A 25,920-nucleotide genomic window follows, 5' to 3' on the forward strand; every position below is an offset into this window, starting at 1 on the left:
AGAAGCAGCTGTAAGAGTCAACCAAGAGCCTGCACCTCTTCAAACCTGCAGCCCTCTGCTCCCTCCTGACTTGTGTAGTGAGAGTGAGCGCTCAGAGGATAAGGAGGACGCTCTCCTCGTGGGCAGTTTGTAGAATGTTGGCGATACTCGGAAGCCCCAGAAGCACGCCAGACATTTGACCTTAAATGACAAAAGCAGGGTCCTTGGACTTCTGCTCTCTGTAAAGAAAATCCCCTGGTGCCTTCTAGAGCAGAAGCTCCAAGGTTAAGAGTCTATGATGCTCTACAAAAGATGACGTGCTTTCCATGTGTGGTGTTCATAAGAACTAACGCTCTTCTCCCATAGTCTGGAATCAGGTTGGCATCAGAGTATCAGCACACATGCTCCACACGAGAGCAGCAAGAACTGGGAGATGCTGAGCAGAGAGAGTTCCCATACACTGACATTGGAGAAGCCGGCTCACAAGAGGACTTCATGACAGATCCGCTCTCTGGCACTACCAGAGCCCCTTCCTGTCTGTTGGTCTGCCTGGTTACATATGCATAGCATGTTCGAAATCCCTGTTTGCGAAACCAAGCCAGATGCAACTGGCACTGAAGATGGGGGAAAGGTACAAATCTTCAAAATTAGGCATAGTGTATGTGTCTCAGAATCATGGGACTGTGAGCATCTATAGATGACTACCGCCACCTCAGCAAGTGGATAGTGAGCATTTGCCACAGCTTGCTTTCCACTGCTGCCATACATTGGCCAAGGAAGAGAGCCTTTAGCGGGACTTTGACTTCCACATCCCATCACAGGACATCACTAAGAGAAGCCAAGGCAGGAACTGAAACAGAGACCATGGAGGAACACTGTGCCCTCCATAAAGATTCCTTCATCCCAGATGAATGTAGCTTGTGCCAAGATGACAGTCTAACCAGCAAAATACACCAGCCAAGTCCTTCTGCAAGAACCAGCCACTAGGGAGTTAACAGCCCCTTCGCTGCCCTTAACAATTGCTGCGAGGTTGAAACCTGTGTGAACCTGGTCGGTATTCCTGATCTGCGGCTTCCTCCCTCCGTAGGCTTCACCAATAGTCCAGCACCAAGACCACTTAGAAAAATGGAAGGTAATGGATCCATCGACATGATCTCAGAAGTCCTAGGGAACCAGTTCCTCCAGGCTGCTAAGCTAGTGGAAAATCACTTGGACTCTGAAATTCAGAAACTGGATCAGGTTGGTGAAGATGAACTGGAGCTGCTCAAAGAGAAGAGACTGGCGGCGCTCAGGAAGGCTCAGCAGCAGAAACAAGAGTGGCTTTCCAAAGGGCACGGGGAGCACAGAGAAATCAGCAGCGAGAGAGACTTCTTCCAAGAAGTCAAGGAAAGTGAGAAAGTGGTTGCCATTTCTACAGAGACACCACATTCAGGTGTAAAATACTAGACAGACATTTGGCAATTCTGGCCAAAAACCATCTTGAAACCAAGTTTTTGAAACTGAATGTGGAAAAGGCACCATTCCTCTGTGAGAGACTGCGGATCAAGGTCATCCCCACACTAGCTCTCTTGACAGATGGCAGGACACAAGATTATGTTGTTGGATTCACCGACCTAGGAAATACAGATGACTTCACTACAGAAACTTTAGAATGGAGACTTGGTTGTTCTGATGTTATCAATTACAGTGGAAATTTAATGGAGACACCATTTCAGAGCCAAAAGAAATTTGGGACAAACTTCACAAAGCTGGAAAAGAAAACTATCTGAGGAAAGAAATATGATTCTGATTCTGACGATGACTAGACCGTGCTATTCTTTAAAACCTTCTGTCTGTCTGTCTGTCTGTCTGTCTGTCTACTTCAGAGTTAAGTGTATTTTCTAAATTCCACTGATTTTGGCCCATTGACCATCTGATACTCTTATCCCAGCGTGTACACTGTTTGACCATTTTGTCTGCAGTCATTATGTATAACTTGAGAGAAACATATTTTAAATTACCTGGAAAAAAAAAAACCAGCCACTAAGTCAAACTAATGAATGGGGTCCCATCAAGTTCTTAAAATATGAAGAGGAAGAGATGAAAGGCTGGGGGCGGGGGGTTGCGGATCCCATGGGTGGATGGCTTATTCTCCTTTACCCAAGCAGAAGTTCTGACAGTTGGATCCAGTAGGTAGGTCTGAGTGACTTCTGCCACCGAGATACTCAAGGGTGAAGACATGGGAGGGCCCCTTTATATTGATGGATATGAAGCAAGATGTAACAAAAGATTAAAATGTCAGTTCGAGCCCACAGCATGTCAGGTGTCACAGCCTGAACCACAATCTCTGGATATTCTAGGATGAGGGCAACAATGGTAGGAAGACCTGTGTGTCCCTGACCCTTCCTGGAGCCATGAACCGGGACTGGGTGGAGAAAGCACTGGCACTGGCAATGGGTGTGTGTGATGGACCAAGAAGGGTGTGAAGGCCCAAGCAAATTAAGGCAGGAGCAAAAGGAAACAAGATGTAGACCAGGGACTAGACCAGGGACTGTTAGATTCTAACAGAATAGTTGATGGTTCAGGATATTAGATTCCACGCCCAGCAGTTGTGTCATCTGTTGATTCTAAACTAAGATTGTCTGGTGTTTTCCATTCCAGGGGACTCAGGAGGGAGTGAATTACCTGGGGCGGAGTTCACCCAGGCTTTAGAACAAGAAGACTGGGCAAGGACCAAACTCCGAGGGAGAGGCAGCCTCTATGAAGTGAAGTGCTAGCTGGCAAGAGCAGCACCGCAGCTAACCTCGGGAACTTGGGAATGCGGAGTGGTTCTGCATCAGCTGGCCACAGGCTGAGAGAGTGACCTCAGAGCTCTGGAGGGGCAGAGTGTTTGTGGAAGAGGCACGGTCTCAGTCTTGGGCTCCGTACTGGGCTGGGAACAGACCGAGACCGCCAGTGCCTAGCCGACAGTGGCATAGATTGTTTTTTAATAATTACATGCTACAGGTCTCAATCTTCCTTAAGCAGTGATTTACAGTTCCTCGGGTTGTGGTGACCCTCCCCCAGCATAAAATTATTTTCATTGCTACTTTGTAACTGAAATTTTGCTACTGTTATGAGTCGAAATGTGCTGGGGAGAGCATACCGTGACATAGATGGCACCTGGGACCCGGAGAAGTAGGAGACACATTCTTCCAGGGGACCCGCCATCAGAAATAAGGAACTGCCCACAGCAGGCCTGGATAGTGATGTCTCAAATGAGCGAGCAGCCCGTTTGTAAAAAGAAGTTGTTTCCATTTCTCCTGACCTTAGCCCTGGACAATGGCTGTATAAATTTTCATTTGTGTATGCCAGGCTGCTTTTCAGTCAGCCTTGGTGTGTATAATTATTCTATTATATCTGACTTTCCTATTTCTTTCTCTTGCTTTGGTGAGTTCTGTGAAACTAGATTTTCTTCGATGGAATGAGTCTTAAACAATCAAAAATTGAGGCACAGGGCCACAACACAGTGCAGTCCTAATGGCCCCGGTGCATGCTGGGGGCTATCATTTTAGGAACAATGTAATAACTGCACAGTGGTAGTTTCAGATAATGTTTGACTTGCAAAGAAAATTTGAAGAAATTATGTTTAGGAATAAGTTAAGAAAGTGAGGCAGAGCCAATACTGGGACCCGAGGAAAGAAAAAGCTATTGAGGTTATTAAATGAGTTTGCACAATATTTGGGAGTGGTTCCTGGTCTTCTTTGGGAATGTATGAGCGAGCGAGTATAGAATACATAAAACCTTATACCAGTAAGACTATGTTAAAACGCTGTGACTCTTAGGAGAGTCATTGTGTGCGGCATGCAGAAGCAGAAGCTGGCAGAGATGCTGAGTTAAGGGTTAACTTGATCCTTTCTGGCCACTGCCTGGCAGCTCTGCCCATGTCGTTTATCATTAGAGCTTCACAGGAAAATGCAAGTAGCTGACCTCGGAGCTCTGAGGTCAAAAGTTAAAGCTTAAATAATGATAAGTTTGCAATTATTATTTTGGCCATGGGCCTGAGAATAGGGGAGGCTTGAAACTTTGGGGAACAATCATAATTCTTAATTCTTTGTGAGATGCGATCATTCTTCTGAACTTGGCACATTTGGTAATGATTGTACAATGTCTCTCTACCTGCTTTTGGAAGTAACAACAAAAGGCGGGGGCAAGTTAAAGGCGAGAGAGTGTGTGTGAGAAAGGAGAGTGGGCAGACAGAGGTATGTGTGAGGTATGTGTGTGGGACTGGGCGAGGTGTGTGTGTGTGTGTGAGTATGAGGTGTGTGTGGGAGTGTGTAAGGTGTGTGTGAAGTGGGGGGAGGAGTGTGGGAGGTGTGTGGGAGTGTGGGAAGTGTGTGTGTGGTAGGTGTGTGGGAAGTGTATGGGAGTGTGAGAGGTGTGTGAAGTTTGTGTGAGAGGTTCGAGAGGTGGGGGGAGGTATGTGTGAGGTGTGTGTGGGAGTTTGAAGTGTGGGGTTGTACATGTGGGGGGTGGGAGGTATGTGTGTGGGAGGTGGGGGGGGGGGGTGTGTGTGTGTGTGTGAAGTGTGTGTGTGGGAATATAGGAGGTGTGTGTGAGGTGTGTGTGTGAGTTTGAAGTGTAGAGTTGTACATGTGGGGGGTGGGAGGTATGTGTGTGGGAGGTGGGGGGGAGGTGTGTGTGTGTGTGTGAAGTGTGTGTGTGGGAATATAGGAGGTGTGTGTGAGGTGTGTGTGTGAGTTTGAAGTGTAGAGTTGTACATGTGGGGGGTGGGAGGTATGTGTGAGGGAGGTGGGTGGGGGAGGTGTGTGTGAGGTGTGTGTGTGGGGGGGAATGTGTATGTGGGAATGTGGGAGGTGTGTGAGAGGTGTATGTGGGAGTGTGTGAGGTGTGTATGAGGTGTGTATGGGAATGTGAGGTGTGTATGGAAGGTATGTGGGGGAGGTGTGTGTGGTGTACATGTGGGGGGGTGGGAGGTGTGTGTGGTGTACATGTGGGGGGATGGGAGGTGTGTGTGGTGTACATGTGGGGGGGTGGGAGGTGTGTGTGGTGTACATGTGGGGGGATGGGAGGTGTGTGTGGTGTACATGTGGGGTGTGGGGGGGAGGTGAGTGGGGGAGGTATGTGGGGGAGTGTATAGGGGAGTGTGTGGGGTGTACATGTGGGGTGGGGGGAGTGTGAGGTATGTGGGGTATGTGTGGGAGTGTGTGAATGTGAGAAACGGAGCACATGAGTGTACAACCTCCAACCCAAGGGGGGAGCCACGAGAGAGAAACCTGCCTATCAACTTGTACCCCCAAAAGCTGCCTGTCCGTTTTCTTACCTTCCAGATAGCCCTGCTTCCAGTTGAGAACCCTGATCCTGTGTTGAGGCTGGACATTACACATATGTAATGTAAACATTTGTGTTTTCCAATGGTCTTAGGAGACCCCTGTGAAATAGTCATTCAACTTCCAGGTTGAGAACCAATATGCTAAGTAGTTAAAAATGGCCTTGAACTCCTGACCTTCCTGCTTTCTCCTGAATGCTGGGATTAGAGGTGTGCACCACCACGCCTGGCTCAAAAGACTTTATACTTGCCAATGATCAGGAAGAGAATACTTTTATTAATGTTTAAAAGAAAATGATCACTTTTTGAAGACTACAATTTGCTCAGGAGGTACTGTCTTTTGTTATGTGAAGTTGAAAATATTTACTATCTGTTCTGGCTCTTTACAGGAAAAAAAGTTATCAATAGCAATCTGATCAACGGAATCTAGAATCTGGAAATGCTCTAGGTTAGTAGGTGAGACTCAGGAACGCAAAGAACTGATAAAAGCAAAGCACGGATAAGGCACAGGGGAGCCCTGCTCTGGGCTAAGGGCATTGACGAGTCTGAGACTCTATTAGGCAGCAGACTGGAAACTCTGCTTAACGGTCAGTCCTTCCACTCTTCCTCGATATGGTTCAGGAATCCATTCCCAATGAACTTCAATGGCTTTCTCACTCCTTGTCCCACCTATACAATTAACTGTATGTATCTAAAAAAACAAAAAAACAAACAAACAAAAAAACCCCACGATTTCCCACTGACACCCCACACACACACATCATCCATTCTAATATCCTTCCTTCCTTTCCATATGAATATTTTTACTTGCTCTCCTGCCCCTCTACTTGTGCGTGCTAGAACACGTGGAAAGATAGAAAGGAAGAATCTACAGTAAAAATGCCCTCTGACCTCCACATTCATGCTATGGCATGTGAATTTTCCAGCCTCACCCCACCACCAACACACACACACACACACACACACACACACACACACAAATTATAAAATAATAAAAAACAAAACCCACTTCATATGCACATCTATATGTAAATCAGACATCTGGGGTGGCCCTCACTGTTCCAATTTGAATGACAGCACCGTTTGCCAAGGGAAGGCTGGGAATATGGACAGATGAGCAAGTGATGTTTTCAAATTGGACGTGGTGGGTGGCAGATGCTCCGGAACACCAAAGGGACTAACCCATCAGCTACAGATTGACCACAAAAGGCCTAGGTACCAAAACTGAAAGGTGTCTAGAGATACTCCGATGTGAGACTCAACAACGAAGCAGCAGGTATTGAAGTCACTCAAAGACTGAGGATGGAGTGAGAGCGGAGGAGCACTAGGGAGCACTTACAGGCACCTGCACAAGAGGAATGAGGATGTGTCAGCCCCAAAGTGGCTGAAAGACAGAGGAAGTATTGTCGCTGATGGCGGGTTGGGAGAGAGTGTTGGTGGTAAAGAAAGAGTCGGCATGTCACATCAAGTCACAGAAATGTCAGTAGAGCTCCAGAATGGTCACCCATTCACAAGGCCTCAGTTGAGCTACGGCTGGGCTGTCTGAGTGTCTGCTCTGAGGCCGAGATTGGTACTGGATGCTACATGAATCACATCATACTTGGATGCTTATTTTCTAGCTCTGGGCAATATTGAGTGTGAAGCATTGCTTGGATGAGGGATGAAGTTTAGTGGTGGAATTGGAAAGTAAATTAGAAAACTCTTTCAAATGTTCCATTTCCAAAAACAGAACAGGAGAGCAACATTGTAGAGAAAGAAAGCCATCAAAGCGACTAGAAAGGAGGCTGCAGGGTAAAAACGGTGTGCATTCATCTAGCCAGAGTGACAAGGAACCCGAGAACACAGTGGGCCCTTGGTGGGGATCCGATCCAGGCTCAAGAGTCTCAGCACAGTGTGCCCTTCACTCAGCACAGCCATGCCAAAGGACTTCATCTTGGAAACAGTATTATGAGGCAACCCTCCACGATAAAGCAAGCCAGAGCTGATGCTACAACTTAAGTGGTCTAGCATCTCCAACTGAGAGAGAGTGCTTCCCATGTAAGATGACTAACTTCAACCTTGGTACCCAAGAGACAGCCAAGGATGCTGCTTTCTCCACTGGTTCTGACTCTGCTGTGTAATACATTACGGGGTCAGGTTTCTGTTGCCGGGTGTAGTTTTCTCTCACAACAGGACTGAGATGGAGGCGGAGGGCAGGAGATGGAGGGGTGTCACTGTATGTGCATAAGTGATCCAGGTAAGCTATTGCCTAGAGATCACCTCCCCTGACCTTCAGAAGGTTTGACCAGCTCAAAATGAGGAGGGGTAAATGCAGCCCAATCAATATTATGAGGAATGAACATACTTTTATTCTTAATTCTTAAATCCCTAAGAGAGCATCAGAGTGGAGAATGGGGATGAGACTAGAAACTATCACACAACAACTGAGTGAACTGGGAACTGGAGGGAAAAGAAGTTAGTAGTCACACTCAACTCCGTGGGTGCCGCAGAGGAACCGGGGACCAACATACAGAGGAGGCACTTTATAAAAACAACTTTCTAATTATCTAATCCTCCCCAAAATGGAACAACAGACTCTTCAGTCAACAGATTCTCCATCCCAGAGAACACCTGACCCGAGCTGCATAAACATTACTTTTTAATGGAAATACTTCATTCCTTGGCTTCCTATTTCCATCTGGAAAGGATTCAGTAATCCTGTGTATCTCTCTCTCTCTCTCTCCTCCCAACAGAAGGAGCATACCTGATTAGACAGTTTGGGATACAGAACAAGAAAGCAGGAGGTCAGCTCAGGTCCAGCTCCACGCTGCTCTGGGTCTGAGTGCAGGATGCATGTGTCTGCTCTGCTCTGGGGGAATCTGCAGGTGTTCCCCTATTCAGAGACTAAGAGTTAAGAAGTTTGATTTGTGACCTTAGTAAGAATGAACCCTACCTTGGTCTCTGGTCCTAAGACACCATCTCTTATTAACTGGATGTGAGCATTCTCGAGCTTTCTCCTCATACGTGATTCCAAACAAAGATGAGGAAGAGGGTTGGGTAAAGATACTGTCCTGACAGGGAGCTTAGACATATAAGTCTAAAGTCATTCTTTATGTAGAATCCTGTGACCTTATACATTTTCAGCTATTTCTGGGGCTTTCTAACTTAATTCTTCATTGCCATTTAAAATTCAATGATTCCAAAAGTTATATTCCTCTACTGGGCAGGTCAGCTTACTTATCAAATATTGCTGCATATTAGATGTATGTCAAGCCTCACATTCTAGGAGATTGAAATTCTTAAAATTCTCATCACTGTAAGTACTGCAAAGGCCTCACTGTGGCTACTGTGACTAAGGGAGAACACAGAGAAAAGGGCCAAGGTCAGCATCTGGGGGCGCAGTCAGCATCTGGGGGCGCAGTCAGCTCAAGTGACATAGGGGTCAGGAGCAAGTAACAAAATAGCATGAAGATAAAGAATCGGTTTCCAGAGAATAGAATTAGAAATTTTCAGGGCATAAAGGACTTAAAAATAAATAAATAAATAAATAAATAAAAAAGAACACTTCAAGAAAGGAGCATAATCCAATAGGCAGTGGGCATCCAACCATGATTCACTGGTAGCAACCAAAGCTCTGTCTCAAAGCTCAGCCTGAGGGTGGGGAGCACGCAAACATAGGGACAGAACAGATCACAGCAAGCCCATTGGAAGAAATCATATCCAAGCTGGGGCTGAGGAGGACTAAGCCTGACAAGGAAGCCACAGAAGAGAATTCCTGGTGACAAAGAGACCACAGAGAGGTCATGGTGGCAAAGTCAGAAAATGTGCCTTGTACATTTCTGTATCAGAGCAGTGCAGCGAGACCAGAGCCAACGGTTCCAGTGGGAATTAGATGAATGGAGCCCAGAGGCAAGAAGGTACTAAAACAGGACAAAGCTCAGCGAGCATGAGAAAGCCAACAAGGAGAGCAGCAGACGCCTTCCTGTTGTGTTCTGAAGTGGAAACTTAAGGGCTCGTTAGAAAGTCAGTTGTCTTGGATGGTGTTTTGCTGGGGCAAACCTGTGAAGGAACGTTTAAGTAAGTGAAAGGACACATGATGAGTGACACACATGTATGGGTTCTCCTTACTTTGTCAGGACTCCATAGAGAGACACACACCTGTAGCCACACACACACACACACCCCAGCCTTGAGCAGGCTGGTACTGACCTTGCCGCCACTGTGAATGAGACCACCTGGAGTGGAGCCTTCCCACCTAGATGGTTATATTGCCCTGTCACCTGCCTCTGCTCTTCCCCAAGACATTGCTACCTGCTGAGAGGCTGAACTGTGCCTTCCTGAGAAATTCCTGAGACAGCCTGCAAGATGGTGATTGACTCCTTCCTGCCAAACTAGTGCTGTCAGCCTCATTGCTTACAGGCTGGTGACAGGCATCAAGAGTGGATCTGCGGGAGATGGGCTTTCCCCCTTTATAAGCACAGACTCTTAGTAAACATTGGGCCTTGATCGGAAATCTGTGTTGGTCTCCTTTCTTCTCTCGAAGTTTCCTCCCTTACAGCTCTGGCCTCTCATTCAGGAACCCAGTTCATGTGGCCACAGACGGACGGCTACACACACCTAAAAACTTCTGGTGGCATGCTGGCGACTCCTTGCCACTTCCTCAGATGCAGGCTGATTGGCAGAGTGATGTCAGCTGAGACAAGACATGTGCTCAGGCAAGACCGGTAGAAGACTCTCGATGTTTGGAGGGAGTATAAAAAGGACTCGACGGACAGTGATGGGAGCTTGGCTTGTTTACATAGCTATGTAACATTTGTTAAGACTCAGCATAGCACTTCTCCGGGCATTCCCTCCTGCTCCCCCTACTGACTCCTGCTGAGGCTCAGGCCTGGCTGTCTCTGCTAGGTAGTGCCACCACTGCTGATTCCTGTTTGCTCTCTCAAATCTACCGAACTGACTGTTGGTGTATCCATGAAGAGTTTGCAAGAAGATAGAGCCGTCACTGCTGACCTGTAAACTGAACTTCTGATTTCCTGATAACATAGATGGGGGTCGCTCTAAAAAACCCTTTCTAAACAGGTTCACTTCCCCTGCCCCCATCCTTTCTTTTCCACTACCTATGGTGGGTGTTGGGCTGGCAGGGAGGTTAAAGCATTTAAGAACCATCATTAATAGTAGGTTTTGACAAAACTAAAGTTACAATGTTTTATCTATTTCATTTAAAGGAGTGCATGTGTGGAGACCAAGGGACAACTTGTAGGAGTCAGTTCTCCTTCCACCATGTGGGTCCTCAGAGATCTAACTTGGGCAGTGAGGCTGGAGGGAAGTGCCTTTATCCACTGAGGCATCTTGTTGGCCCCTGAGGAAACTCTTCACCAGGGAATGGCAGGTACAAACATGGCATATGAAGAAGTCTGGTGTGCAAATGAACAAGGTAGATGCTGAGAGAACAATTAAAAACTCTCAATAATACCAGCGAGTAAGAGAGAATTCAGAGACAAACAAAGTGAGATTACCAGCTAAAAAGAGACATGAGGATTGCAGTGAGCACCATGGGAGAGAAGCCAAAGGTCATTGCTGAGTCACTTGAGAGGGCAATGGTACCACTCACTACAAACAGGACGCACCAGCAAGCGCGCAGTGGACAGGATACAGGAGAAAGGCGATGGTGCGCTCTGTTTTGGAAATCATGAGTTGGCTTGTGCCACTGGACCAGCCAGCCAGAGACTGATCAAAGTGATCGAGTCTGTGGGAGGTGGGAGGTGGGAGGTGGGAGGTGGGAGGTGGGAGGTGGGAGGTGGTGTCAAGAAGTTTGGCAACACATACAAGCTTGAGAAACTTGTTTGTTTTTTAGGAACAGTCATTAAGAAAGGAGTCAGTTGAACACATAGAACTGAAAGGAATACACTCATAGAGAGAAGTTCAAGTGGATGGGTCCAAGGAACTCTCTGGGAAGTAGCGTTGGCAATCCTCTCGAGTTCTGCACTGCAGTCAAAGAATCATCTCCTGAACATAAAGCACGGACTTGGGAGTTAACTGCTGTGCTGCAGATCACTGCGCAGCTAAGACAGATGGGAAACTAAACTGCTAAAGTGAATGGGTCTCCAACAACCACTGGATGCGCCACTGTCTTGCTGCCATGAGAACACCATGCCCAGACACCTGTCTGGGGAGGAAGCCATTTGTCTGGCTCACCCTCACAGGAGGACATCAGAACAGGAGCTCAAGCAGGGGTGGAAGCTGGAGGCAGGAGCTGAGGCAGAGGCCATGGAGGGTGCTGCTTATAGAACCCAGGAGGCCCGGGCCCTCCCACATTGATCACTAATTGAGAAAATGCCTTGCAGCTGGATCTCATGGAGACAGTTCCTCAATTGAGGCTCCTTTCTCTCTGATGACTCTAGCTGGTGTTAAGTTGACACACCAAAGCAGCCAAGTCAGGTATGGAAAGAAAATCATTTAGAAAGGCTTTGGGAATTGAGTCAGGAGCTGAGGGAGTCAGACTGTAGGATCAATACAGATGCTGGCTTCATTCCTGACATCTTTCTTCCTGAGCAGGTCAGGCCTCTGCTTGCCCTTGAACTGCACTGTCAAGTCCCAGCTGGCCTCACTCACCCTTCCGTTCCACATGTCATCTGCCTGGGAGTCTCACTACACTCTGTTTCCTACTCAGGTCCTTTTCGTTCCCACTGCCACTGCCCTCATGCTATTTCTTAGAGAAAGCCCCTGCCTCCAGACTTCATCCACCTCCCCTCTACAAGGCAGGCAAAACTGTCTAGATAGATACCTTAGTCAGGGTTTCCATTGCTGTGAACAGACACCATGACCAAGGCAAAGCTTATTTAAAAAAAAAAAAAATTTAACTGGAGCTGGCTTACAGTTTCAGAGGTTCAGTCCCTTATCACCATGGTGGGAAGCATGGCCGAAGACAGGTAGACATAGTGTTAGAGGACCGAGAGTTCTACACCTTGATCTGAAGGCAGTAAAAGGGGACTCTCTTCCACACTGCATGGATCTTGAGCTCTAGGAAACCTCAAAGCCCACCTACACAGTGACACACTTCCTCCAACAAGGCCACATCTCCTAAAAGTGCCACTTCCCATGGGCCAAGCATATTCAAACCACCACAGTAAACTAGCCAAAATCTGTGAGTTACAGGTTTAGCAGAGACCCTGCCTCAATTAATAGTGATCAAAGAAGACACCCAATATCAACTTCAAGCACACAGACACACAGACACACACACACACACACACACACACGCACACAAAAAGCACAATACATATGCATTCACACATGGATGAACAAGCATACACACATGCACACATGATATACACACATACATAAAAAATTATGGCATGCTTTTGTGTGCATTTTATTTGCTATTTGATTCATCTTAAAATATAAATGTATAACAACAAAGCTGTTATTTATTTAACCTGCTGGGGTTTTTTTCTCAGTTTCCAAAAGAGAGCCCTGTGTACTGTATGCATGCTTAGATAGATACTGAGTAAATGACTAAATCTTCATTGTTTGTGACACAGTCTCTTGGGTACTAGGAATAAAGAAACAATAAATTAAAAAAAAAAAAAAGTGACACCAGATCCCAAAGAGCATATATGCTTTGGAAGGAGAAACAAACAAGAAATCAGAATATTTAAAAGAATCAGAAACTGTTCATGAAAATGGTTAGGTCTCAAACCTGAGACAAACTGCTAGCTAAGGTGCCTATTTAACATATCAAAGGTGACGCAGGCTGCCAGGTTCTCCCAGCATCCTTCAGGCCCTACCTGTAACAAGGTCTTTTAGGGAGCTGTACACTGACCCCCACCCTAAACCTCTCCAGCCCAGGCTTTTCCCTAAATAATCCAGCCATTTTGGCAATGCAGGTCCTTTTGGCCCTTTTGTCTCGATCTCTCTTGGCCAGTCTTTTGGCCCAGGGCCACACAGCCAAGAACACAGCCACCCAAAGGCAGAACAATCCCCACCCTGCTGTCTCTCCCTCTGTAGTTTTCCGTCTCTCATAGGACACATCACTTCTGCAAACATGGAGTCGAGAAACTCTTGAAAACTTTGAAGTCTCTGTAAACTTTTCACTTGCATCACTGACGGAATCTGAAACAATGGCAGTGGGGTCAGGGAGTAGGGCGACTGTGACCAAAACAAGCTCTTCTTAAAAGCAATCCACAAGTGTTCTGTAGCATCGGCTTTTCTCATCCACACTGCAAGTCGAGCCAACAAACACGGAGTTCCTTGACAGAACAACTCAGTTTGGAAACTAATTTGGAGCCTGTTCGGTACAGAGCCACAGAACCTGCAATGACTTTCTGCTTGGTTGGTTAAGGTCAGACTGACCCATGGGGTTATCAGAACACGGATTTGAACACACTCTTTTGATTTTACAATTCCAAGTAATTTAACCCAGCAAGCCGGAACCATCTGGTTCCTCCACAGTCTGGCCATGCTTTAATAGCTTTTCGGGATTGAGAGGATTTTTTTTTCCCAAGTGAGAAGATGAATCAGCAGTGCTGTGACATCTGAAGGTGATTCTGTAACTGTTTTTGCAAGTCCACATGCTTTATTCTTGTGCACACAAAAAAGTCACAGCTAAGGTGAAGGGTAGCCACAAGGCAAGGTTTACATTGTTAGCTAACCGAGCAACTAGCTTAGCTAGTTAATCAAACTCTAAATTCATCAACATAAGGCTTTTCTCTGTGTTGTGTGCCAAAATGCCTGCATTTCATGGAAAGTGGGCCCTGCCAACCCTCTCACTAGCTCTGAACTTGGCCAGCAGTTTAACTGATAATATATGAGCCCTACCATCTGTCAAGGAAGGAGCGTTCCTTAAGACCAAAAATGATACCGAGGAAATGATGCAAAACAGAACCTGACTTGCTTTCACGAGTTGATGGAACTAAACCTAAAAACTGCATATTTCCCAGATAAGTTCAAATTGTATTTCTCAAATCATTAGTCTCAGCTTTCCCTCCAAAATATTAGTCAGTTTGCATGCATAAGTCTGAATTCATTTTAAAACTAACACATTCCAAAATTAAGACTTAACTCACTATTTTTTTTGTTCAAGTTCCCAAGAACTAGTTAGTCAGGGATGTCATCAAGTTAAATGCTATTTTTAACAACTTTAAGGTTCTTTTTGTTCTGTTTAATTTCTGTTTTTGAGATAGACTAACCTGGAAACCCACTATGTAGAAGAGGCTAGCCTCAAACTCACTATGTAGAAGAGGCTGGCCTCAAACTCACTATGTAGAAGAGGCTGGCCTCAAACCCACTATGTAGAAGAGGCTGGCCTCAAACTCACTATGTAGAAGAGGCTGGCCTCAAACCCACTATGTAGAAGAGGCTAGCCTCAAACCCACTATGTAGAAGAGGCTAGCCTCAAACCCACTATGTAGAAGAGGCTAGCCTCAAACCCACTATGTAGAAGAGGCTGGCCTCAAACTCACAGAGATCTGTCTGTCTCCAACTCCTAGGATCAAAAGTATGTGGTACCATGCCCAGCTAATAAATGATTTAAAAAGTAACTTTGCAACTCTATTCATTGAATAACACTAGCAAACCCAGATGTTCAACATATTAGTGTCAAAAATCCATTCCCAACTTTCCACGATTATGTAAACCTACCCTCTTATTACCTGCCATTTTAACAAACATCCAATTCATAATTTACTTCATTGGGAAAATGTTGAGACTATCTCTAAAAATACATCATGCTTAGTGTTGTTTTTAGATTTAGAAACCTTAAATCTTGAAGGGGGATTAGTAACTTTTTAAGTTAGCCTAAAACTGAGGGTTTTCATTATAACATTTTTATACATATACATCATTATACATTTTTTTCGTTGTATTTTTCTTAACAATTTAACTTTTATTTTTATGCATATGTGGTGGTTTGAGTAGGAATGACCCCTAGAGGTACGTATATTTGAATGCTTGGTCACTAGAGAGTGGCATTATTAGTAGGAGTATCCTTGTTGGAGTAGGTGTGACCTTGTTGGAGGAAGAGTGTCACTTGAGGTGGACTTTGGGACTTCAAATGCTCAATCTGGGCTCAGTGTCTCTTTTGTCCTGCTGCCTGCCGATCCAGATGTAGAAGTCTCAGCTACTTCGCTAGCACCATGTCTTCCTGCATGTGAGCATGCTTCCCGCCATAACAATAATGGAATAAAACCTCTAAAATCTATAAGCAAGTTCAAATTAAGAGTCACCACAGTCATGGTGTCTCTTCACACTGACTAAGACAGTATGTGTATATGTGTGTGTTTGTGTATGTATGTGGACATGCAGGTGCCCAAGGAGAACTGTAATTCCAGCCTGAGGTGTGCACTTACACACTGACACACACACACACACACACACACACATACGCATGACACCTGACGCCCTCTTCTGGCTTCCTTGTGTACCCGTCACTCATGGAATATACTCACACAGAAATACACACACATAAATAATTTTAAAAAGAGGGGCAATGCATTGCAAAGAAAACAATCAACAGTAAAGCATCAGTCTCCAGAATGAGAGAAATATTTGCCTCACCTGACAGAAGGTTGGTATGTGATTTATGAAAGGATACTCCCTACCAAATTAACAAAGTACAAGTAATCTGATTTTAAATGGACAAACGATCTGAATAAGTACATCTCAAGAGAAGGAATACAGGTGGATAAAACTATATGGAAAGTCCTCAGTTGCCAGCAGACATCGGGAAAGTACAAGTAAGAACCACGATGGGATGCTGCTGTCTTCCCTACTGCCAACCATATGCATACATACACCATCTCCTGCTAGGATCGTGGAGAAAGGGGAACTCTTAAACACTGCTGGAAGGTGTGTGAGTCAGTCCAGTCACAATGAGGACAGAATGGCAGTTCCTCATAAAAACAGTTACCAGGGCTGCAGAGATCGCTCAGTGATTAGGAACACAGAGAATCAAGGTTTGATTTTCACAACCAACACGGTGATGTATGTGTCAACAGTATACTGTCACTCAGAAAAACCATAAGAATGACCTGACACAGAGAAACGATTAGGGCCAGAGTGATAGACTTCATTACCTAACACTTTAAATTCTCTGACATCGAAATACTCTAGAGGCAAAAGAAATAATGTTAAATGTGATGGAGGGAAATATTCAAATATATTCTAGATAAGAGGTTAATATTGCATGTATACACACATACACACACACACACACACACACACACACACACTGATATCACAAGTATGAATTACAATAGAAAGACAGGACATGAGCAAATAATTTTTAAAATAAGGAATTATAAGCAAACATACTTACCCTAACTCCAAGCTATACTCAAACTGTAAGAAAGCTATTCAACAAACTCCTACAAACCTGGAGTATTGCTTGCTCCGGTAGCACTGAAATGTCAAACGCCAAGCGCCTGTTCTCAACAGCGATGTCAGAGAAGCTCCCCTCCAGGTTAATCGGCTTCTCCCCCATTTTGGATTCTAATTTGAACTTCCATTTTTTCAACTGAAGTTCATGTTTTGAAATCTGCAATGAAAATAATTTATAAAGTCCATGGAATTGTCCTAAGGATCAAAGGCAATGGTACCTAGGAAGCACAGCACTTGATGTCAGTACCTGCTATACCCTGCTGATTGCCATTATTATCTAAATGATAATTTTCCATATGAACTCATATAACTCCCTGGACCATCTTAGCTTTTATATTAATTGTCATAAGTATTGGCACAGGCCACCCCTGAAAGACTTAGTGTCATCTCCTCTTCTAGAAAGAAGGAGAATTGTGGGCCACAAAGAGGAAATCCCAGCCGTGGAATCACTAGCATTTAGAGACACTGGAGGAATGTGCTAGAGGGGAGATAACTGAAAGAGAGGAGAGGAGTCAAAGAACACGCTCCGGAACCCTGACTGACTCACCATTACGGCAAGTCCCATTTTAACTGACACATTCCCTGAAGACTGTGCAACAAGGAAACGCTTCTATGGGTTGATAAGTATTTTACACACACTTCTCACAAACCCACATACATAATTTAGTATGAGGTATTTACAGTAGAATCTAAGGATGGGCGCATACTGGGAAGTCAGCACACACAGCTAACATTTGCCTCTGTTCCCAGCACATACCTGTTACTCTCACTCACCGATTGCAGAATGACTGTCTGCCAATAAATTGTATAGCTAGGCGGGGATTGATTCCTAAACATTCAGTTAACTATAATATATAAAGGATAATAATATATTGCTAGTACATACTATGTAGCAACCAGAGCATGTCAAATATCAGGATTAAGAGAACCCCATTTTTTTCTCAGAGACCATCAGCATGAGTAAAGAAAGAATGCTGGTTGTGTGCAATCAACCATTCCACAATCAATCATCAAGCTAAGGGCAATGATCACAGCACTAGCTTAGTACACAACGTGATTACAAGCATGACATTAGCAGCGGCAGTGGTACCCAAAACAGGCATATCTAGCTGGCAATGTTGAAATGGTTGTCCACAACACCTATCCTCTTCCTATTTCTACTCCTCATCTCTCTCACATCTCTGTCTTTGGTATTGCAGACTGTTTTAACTCCTCGGGGACATACTTTTATGGGCACACTAGATCCTTTAGACTGTAATGATACTTTGACGGCGAGCACTGCCACCCTGCCCTTTTGTCCAAGCATTTACAATTCTTCAATCCTCTGTGGCACTCAGGCTTTCCACTGCCTACCTGAGAGGTAGTCTGGGACTCGCACCCTGATGTTCCTTTTCCCAAACTTAGGAATGGTGAGGAACCCTTGCCAGTTCCCATCACAGGGTTCAGAGTGGCATGGTATGATGAACAAGAGGTTGAGATCCCACCCTTTCTTCTGGTCCAGGGTCTAACTGATGGCACCACCACAGCCATGGTAGGACTGATTACATCTTTGACTATTTACCTTAGCTTGATCTCCAACGGGTGGCTCAAACCATCCTTACCTTCTAGAGCCAAATAGACTCACTGGCCACCATATTGCTACAAAATTAGTAAGTATTAGATTTACTAACAGCTGGGAGAGAGGTGATCTTTTGCTTTTCCTCTGGGAGGAATGCTTCCTCTATGTCAACCAGTCGGGTATAGTAAAAGACATGATCAGACAACTCCAGACAGAACTCCAAAATCATAAGAAACAGCCCTGTTCTACTGGCCAGTGGCTCTTTCACAGTCCAATGTAGAATTAGATGTCACCTATCTTAATGCAGCTTCTCCTCCTTTTTTTAATCCTACTAGTTGTGCCCTAGTTTATAAACTTCCTTTTCGTATAGATTTCTTTGGCAACAGATAGGTACAAACGATTTCTAACCAGACTTGTTAATCAGTTGCTTTTACAGGACTACCCACCCCTAACTATTGGAGGTGGTTGATTCCTGATAATTCCCAGCCTGCAACATCAGGCCTTCTACACTCACAGTCAGCAGGAAGTAGGACAATGATAACATTGCCCCTTTTGCAACCCCTAACTGTTCATCAATAATAAACACAAATGGGATGAATATAATCCCCCGGAGACATATGAGGCAGGCCCCTCCCCTGAGGACCTCCAAGGCCAGGTTCCACCCACAGAACACACTAACTGCACTGATGATCAGACCCAGGCCCGCCCTACAGAGTAAAAAGACTTGAAATCCCACCAATCCTTGTAGGAGGCCACGGCCCCTCCCCTGGGCTACCGAAGCCACACCTTAACGATGGCACCTATTGGCTATGGAGCTTGTGGTAAACAGGTCCACATTTGGTGGTGATTTGTTCCCACTCTTCTGGTTGGCTGAGGCCGCACACCTGGTGAGGTGACTGTGGCCTGCCGCGATTGGAGTGGATAGAGAGTATAAAAGGGCTTGTAGCCCAGAGTTCGGGGGAGAAGAAGAAAGAAGGTTCCTGAATAAACTACTGATTGAAAAACTGGGGGTCGCGTCTTTCTTGCTGGTCGAGAGAGGGTGTGACAAATCCTTACCCTGGAAAGCGACACCCACTCACCCCAGGAAGTCCTATATAAACATATAAACGCTGTTTCTGCTGCTTCTCACCTGAGCAGAGGCAGCCACCACCTAGGTTCTTTCCTGCCAGTAAATCTCCTGCGTGAGGTTTGAGGTGCAGTGTGTGACTCTGTGGTATTCCTTGGCTCCCAAATGCCAGGATACCTTTCCCCCAAGAACTGTGACACTTACAGTGTCTTTATCAATATACATGAACAAATATTGAAATGATTTTTTTCCTCCTTTAAAACAAATAGTATCTAATGTCATACCAAGTCATCTTCTCTTGTTTTACTCTTGTGTCTGGCTCGCTCCTTCCATTTTGCTAGTATAATTCTTTGTCTTTGCATATAGAACAAATGTCGCAACCGAAGCAGTGTAGCTGCAGGAAATGTGCATCACATGTGATTAAAGCTATTTCCAAAAGCACTATGAACTAACGTATCTGACAGTTTGTGTTTCATTTTAATCACACTAAAATTAATTACTTTTGATAGCATTAGGTAGTGCTCCAGGGATTTTTAAATATGTAAATATGTAATATTTAAAAATCTGTAATATTTTAAATAAGTAAATATCCTCTTTGCCCTTTGAAATTTAGAAATAATAAACATATATAAACATATAAACAAATATGCATATATTATTTCTTTTTTAAACTAAACAAATTAACCTTTTACAAAACTCAGAGTTCTAAGCATTTCATAGAAGGTAGTATTCAGAGCCAATGACTTTGAATTGTAAGTTCTAGATCAAATACATTGCCTGATACATGTTAATCAGAGGTCCAGAACTCAAACACAGGGAGCCAGGAAACAAACAGGCTGAAGAGCAGACAAGCTCTTCATCTGCACCTGGCTGCACTGGTTACACCTGGCTGCATCTGACTGCACCTGACTGGACCTGGCTGCAGGCGCTCTTTTTTTTCTCTCCGAAGTTGAGGTTCAGAGTTTGTTGGGTTTTTATTTTACTTCACTTTTCAACTAAAAATGGCTATCTGAATTGTGCGTGATTACTTCTGACATTTAAAGTTTGACAATGTTGTTTTTCATTTGAATGTTATGCAAACAGAACAAAACACAGCAGCTAACAGTGTTCAGCAACACAGGTGAAAATTTAAAGCCTTTTTTGTTTATTTGTTTGTTTGTTGCTATACCTGACAATGGGTTGGAACCTCACTGAACATCATAATTTTGTTCTAGAATCTAAGCTCTTTGAGAAGCCAGAACTCTACTAGTTGAGTTAGGCTACTGTTACCAGCTGAGATGTGTATGTGCATTCACAATCCCACATCTGCTACATTCTCATTTCTTCCACTCATTTTCATTTAAATGCTTTTTTCTTGAGTTGTCACCTATAAAAATTATGTTTCTATACATGTAAATGCTAAGGTCAATCAGCTTGTATCACTTTAGCTGTAACGAGTATGAAGTTAGAACATTCTGGAAGGAATGAGCATGTTATTTTTTTTTCAATACCTCATTTTTATATTACTTAATATTACTAGGTTATATATCTTCTAAACCAAATTAGAATATTTCTTAGACATTTAAGACATCACATGATACAAGTATATTATAAAATATTTAAATACTATAAATCTATGCTATTATTTGTTCATTTTAAGGGTACTACTTTAAGAATCACAGTTCAGACTTAATACTTGGAAATTCTGACAATAATCAAACAAAACTTTAAGTTTTTATGATTGAGAGTTAAATGAAACAAATGTGCTGTGACTTGAGGGTAGATAAGAAGTGTCACCATGTAAATGTGACTCGGGTCTCATCTTAAGATTATGTAACTAAGAGATTACATGACTTTGGGGTTTTACTTTTAATGTATAAGAAATGTATGGATACTTTGCCTGCGTGTATGACTGTGGAACTTGTGTATGTCTGGTACCCATGGCAGTCAGAGAGGATCAGATCCCCTGGCCCTGAAGTTAAACAGTTGTGAACTGCCATATGGATGCTGAGAATTGAGCCTAGGTCATAAATCTACTATATAATTTACTAATCTGTGATTGGCTGTTGTGAGTTAGGGAAGCATAAGATGACACAGGGCATACATAACTAGACAAGGGGGAAAGTCCCAAGGGTGTCAACTACAGAAAAGAAACAGGTGGGGTTAAGGACAAAGAGAGCAGAGAGAGGAGACAAAGGAAAGGGGAGCAAGGCCCCATGTGCTCTCACCTCAGTGAGGATGGGAGCTTCAGGAGAAGGGATGGAGCCAAAGAGAAGGGAAAGGCCTGGGGAAAGAAGAGGGTAGACCAAGGGAGCAGGAAGCCACAGGATGGGCGAGCGGTGCTGAGACAAGAACGCAGAAGGGCAGAGAGGACAGGAGGTTGGTCCAGCGCATCCAGACTCTCTAAAGAGCTTGCAGTTCACTCGGGATTTTGAAGAGTGTCCTTTCTGACTATGACTACCTGTGACAGGCTAGCCAGTTAACCCTTCGTTGGGTTTATGATAAAACTTTCAGAGTTCACTTTGAGGCAGAGACAGACTGCACAGCTCAAAAGGAAATGACTTCAGCTGGCTCCAGTGACTCACACCTGTAATCTCAGAATGCCAGGGCTGAAACAGGAAGATTGTCCGAGGCTATCCTAGGCTGAACACTAAGACCTTGTACCAAGGGCAAGAGTGAGATCAACTGACTTTTCTGATTTGGCACAGCCGTAGGTACAATTTAGAATCCAAAAAGCTGTGGCTGAAAGGCTGGAGTCCTCTGGCCCTGATAAGATCCCATGTGTGTTGTCCATGCATCACAGAGAAAATCATTTTTCTTTAAGCTTCTTCACCTGGGAGATCACATCAAAGGAAATGTGTCTAAGGAATGCAGACGTTCTGTGTCAAATGTTGGTTTCTAATGAGTATATACTATTGGCTCTGCATTGTGTGTAAGAACTGGAAGTAGTTGGGCCTGGTGGTACAGGTTTGTGATCTCAGCTACTGGGAGGCTAGGGGATTGCAAGTTCAAGGCCCACCTGGACAACTTAGAAAGACTTTGTCTCAAACTTAAAAACAAGAGGAAGTCTGTGGATAAAGCTCTGTGGAGGAGTGCTTGCTTGTTTGTACAGAGCTCTAGGTTCAGTACCAGGCCAAAAAGCCAGCAGCAGATACTTATTTACATGTGCATACATGCATGTGTGTGTGTGTGTGTGTGTGTGTGTGCAAATTCACATATGATTTGATTTTAACTGTGAGTACTTTCCATTGCAATAAACTATTTTAAAATGAATCTAACAAGATCATTAGGTTTTGTTACTGTGTTTTGTTTTGCTTTGCTTTGCTCGGTTATGACAAGGTCTTACTCTATAGCCCAGGCTCGCCTTGAACTCACTGCTCTGTCACAGTGTTCTGAGTTCTGGTGGGCATGCGCCATCACATGTAAGTACTTATAATCGGTCCATTTAATAGCAGTTCTCTAAACACTAAAGTAACCTATTTTCTAGGCATACTTTTAACCATTCGTTCATTGACCCACTTCATAACTAAATCCCAACACTAATTGCTATGGCAGAAACATTTACTTATAAGCCTTTCTCTACTCATAACCGTGTAGGAGAACCAGCGATTAAAAATGAATTTTTGGCATCTAAAATTGTCGTGTGCTATTGCTTTGTCCATTTTTTCAGCCATGATAGCCTCTTGATTTGCACGAGGTATTGCAACTTCTTTCCAACCACTGCAGGTAAAAGATACAAGAAAGACATTACTTTCAAAATATTACTTTGAAACTAGGGTAATATAATAGTAAATAAATTAAGAGGAATAAGAAGTGAGATTACTTTTATCCCCTCAAAAATCACAGCAAGAAAAAAAAACCTGTAAATTGGGAGTATGACTTGAAGAATTCCTGATAGTTGCGGGGCAGGGTAAAATGCTACATGGTAATCATATTTCTTTTTTCATAAAATAACCACATCTTGGGGTAATATTATTATCATAACTTAAATTTACACAGAGAAACATCTTTAATCATGATTTCAAAAATTTAAAAAGCCCAGCAGTGTTACCTTTAACCCAGTGCTCTGGAGCCAGAGGCAGGTGGATCTCTGTATGTCAGAGGTTAGCCTGGTCTACATAGTGAGTTTTAGGCTAGCTAGGGCTACATAGTGAAACTCTGTTTTGAAAAAAAATTTTTTAAAGGAATTTCGGTTCCCAAGCATATCCAACTCCAAGGATTTTTGACACGTTCTATTTCAGAGAAGAGGTGTTTTTACTAAGTATAAACTCATCAAGTATAAACAAATCAATAAATGTACTAGCCCAGAGTGGCTTTCCTCTGCATGGAGAATAACAGGACTAAAGGATCAAAGAAAAAGAAATATTATGTAAAATCACATTCTTACCTGAAATGGGTCTTTACTAAATGTCCAGTATAAAATGTGCATGCTTTTATCATCAACTCTGGAGTCACCTAAAGTAAAGAAGCAATTAAACTATACATTAGAAATAAATAGGGTAAAGCTGTGTGGCGATGGCACACTCCTTTAACCAGCACTGGGGAGGTGGAGGTGGGGGTGGGGCATCTCTGTGAGTTCGAGGCCAGCCTGTCTATGTGGTGAGTTTCAGGCCAGCCAGGACTACACTGGGAGACCTTGTCAAGAAAGAAAAAAGAGCCAGGTGTGGTGGCTCACACCTTTAATCCCAGCACTTGGGAGGCAGAGGCAGGCAAATTTCTGAGTTTGAGGCCAGCCTGGTCTACAGAGTGAGTTCCTGGACAGCCAGGGCTACACAGAAAAACCCTGTTTCAAAACAACAACAACAACAAAAAAAAAACCCAAAACCAAAAACAAACAAACAAACAAACAAAAAAAAACAAGAAAGAAAGAAAGATAAGAGAGGTGGAAGAGAGGCCTCTGCAAGACTGACAAGGAGATGGGATCAGAGCTGCCTCTGGGGAGAGTAGGGGAGGAATGAACACCATTTACATATTTAGAAATTATACTATATACATCTATCACCTATTTTTATTAAAATCGTGTCTTTTTCATTTATTTTCATAAATTCTTTGAAAACTCCATACATGTGTACAATGCCTTTTGACCATATTCACCCTCTGCTTCTCCCAGACTCACCCCCATAACTCTCTCCCAACTTCATGTGTACACCCTTTTAGACACCATTGAATTGATTTCACTTTACGCTGCTCATACTTGCATTGGTGTGGAACTGGAACATGGCCAGCCTACCAGGGGCTATACCTCTAAAGAAAACTAACTCCTCCTTACTGATGTAAAGATGACTGGCTGGATCCTGCTCAGGTCTGATACAGGCAACCACAGCTGCTATGACGTCATGAGTACATCAGATCTGTCTCATCCAGGAGACAGTTTCATCCTGGTCTTTATCCACCTCTGGCTCTTACAGTACCCCACACCCTGCTCCCCGTTTTTCTGCAATGTACCCTAAGTAGAGTAACACCTTTGAAAGATCTTGTTACATCCCACTTACTTTAAAACATTTCAAGGTAAACAATTACGGTATTGTTATTATCAGCTATATTTATGAACATTTACTTGCAGAATTGAAGATACGATTCTGTTGGTGGACTATTGGCCCAACATATACAAAGTCCTAGGTTCTAACCCCAGTGATATATGCCTGAAACCCCCAATTCCCATAGTAATGCATGCCTGTAATCCCTACTCAGGAGGTAGAGGCAGGAGGATCAGAGGTTCGAGATCATACCCAGCACATAAGTTTAAAACCAGTCTGAGGACTGGAGAGACGGCTCAGCGGTTAAAAGCATAGACTGCTCTTCTGAAGGTCCCAAGTTCAAATCCCAGCAACCACATGGTGGCTCACAACCATGCATAACGAGTTCTGAAGCCCTCTTTTGGAGTGTCTAAAGACAGCTACAGTGTGCCTACATACAATAAAGAAATAAAAATCTTAAAAACAAAAAAAAAAAAAAAACAGTCTGAGCTACATGACACCTTGGTTCAAAAAGAAGTCAATTGTAGTCTGTTGGTCACAGTCAGGACTGATTTTGCCTGTCAGTACTGTAAAACAATATTCTCAACTCTAAAAAAAAACAAAAACAAAAAAACAAAACTCCTTTAAAAACAAACAAGCAGAGTGCCTGAGCTGGTAAGAGAACCATCTTTGCTCCAGGCTTTGCCGGGGAGAGGGCAGCCTGCAGAATGACACAGCTTCTGGGAAAGATCCCCTTTCTGGCTCCAGACATACAGGCACCTTCCCCGCCAGAGAAGAGGTTTCTGCCTGGAAGGGCTATCACTGCCTGAGCTGGTAAGGGAGCCATCTTTGCTCTTGTTCACCTAGGCTCCAGGCTGCACTGGTGAGAGTGTGGACCGCAGAAGCTACACAGCTTTGGGACAGACAGAAGCAACCTAGCTTCTGGGACAGACCCTGTTTCGGTCTCCAGACATTTTGGCACCTTCCTTGCCAGAGTCATATTGTGTCGAGGGTCTCTCGGTGTCTAGTCTGTGCAGGCGAGTGTGTAAACGGCAGAGGCAATACATCTTCTGGGACAGGCCCTGTTTTGGGCCTATATCTTCAGCCAGGAGGCAGATCTGAACACCAGGCCTCTGTGCACCTTCCCTGCCAGAGGAGAGCTTCCCTGCAGAGTAATCTGACCACTGAGACTCAGGAGAGAGCTGGACTCCCAGGACTG

The 25,920-nt window shown here is 44.1% G+C and overlaps 1 protein-coding gene and 1 pseudogene across 2 annotated transcripts in view; one reads left to right on the plus strand and one right to left on the minus strand.

Moving 5' to 3' along the window:
- Positions 1-25,920, minus strand: part of Fbxl13 (F-box and leucine rich repeat protein 13) — a 173,101-nt gene that overhangs the window by 118,751 nt on the left and 28,430 nt on the right. For both annotated transcript variants that reach the window (XM_021190074.1, XM_021190073.1), the window contains exons 4-7: positions 23,633-23,700; positions 22,811-22,965; positions 19,551-19,660; positions 16,638-16,799 (exon numbers count right to left, since the gene is read on the minus strand). In XM_021190074.1, the coding sequence (XP_021045733.1) occupies positions 16,638-16,799; positions 19,551-19,660; positions 22,811-22,965; positions 23,633-23,700 (495 nt within the window). The remainder of the gene's footprint in view (positions 1-16,637; positions 16,800-19,550; positions 19,661-22,810; positions 22,966-23,632; positions 23,701-25,920) is intronic.
- Positions 973-1,784, plus strand: LOC110316012 (annotated as a pseudogene).

The sequence above is a fragment of the Mus pahari genome, chromosome 2 (assembly GCF_900095145.1).
Source record: "Mus pahari chromosome 2, PAHARI_EIJ_v1.1, whole genome shotgun sequence".
Classification (NCBI taxonomy): Eukaryota; Metazoa; Chordata; class Mammalia; order Rodentia; family Muridae; genus Mus; species Mus pahari.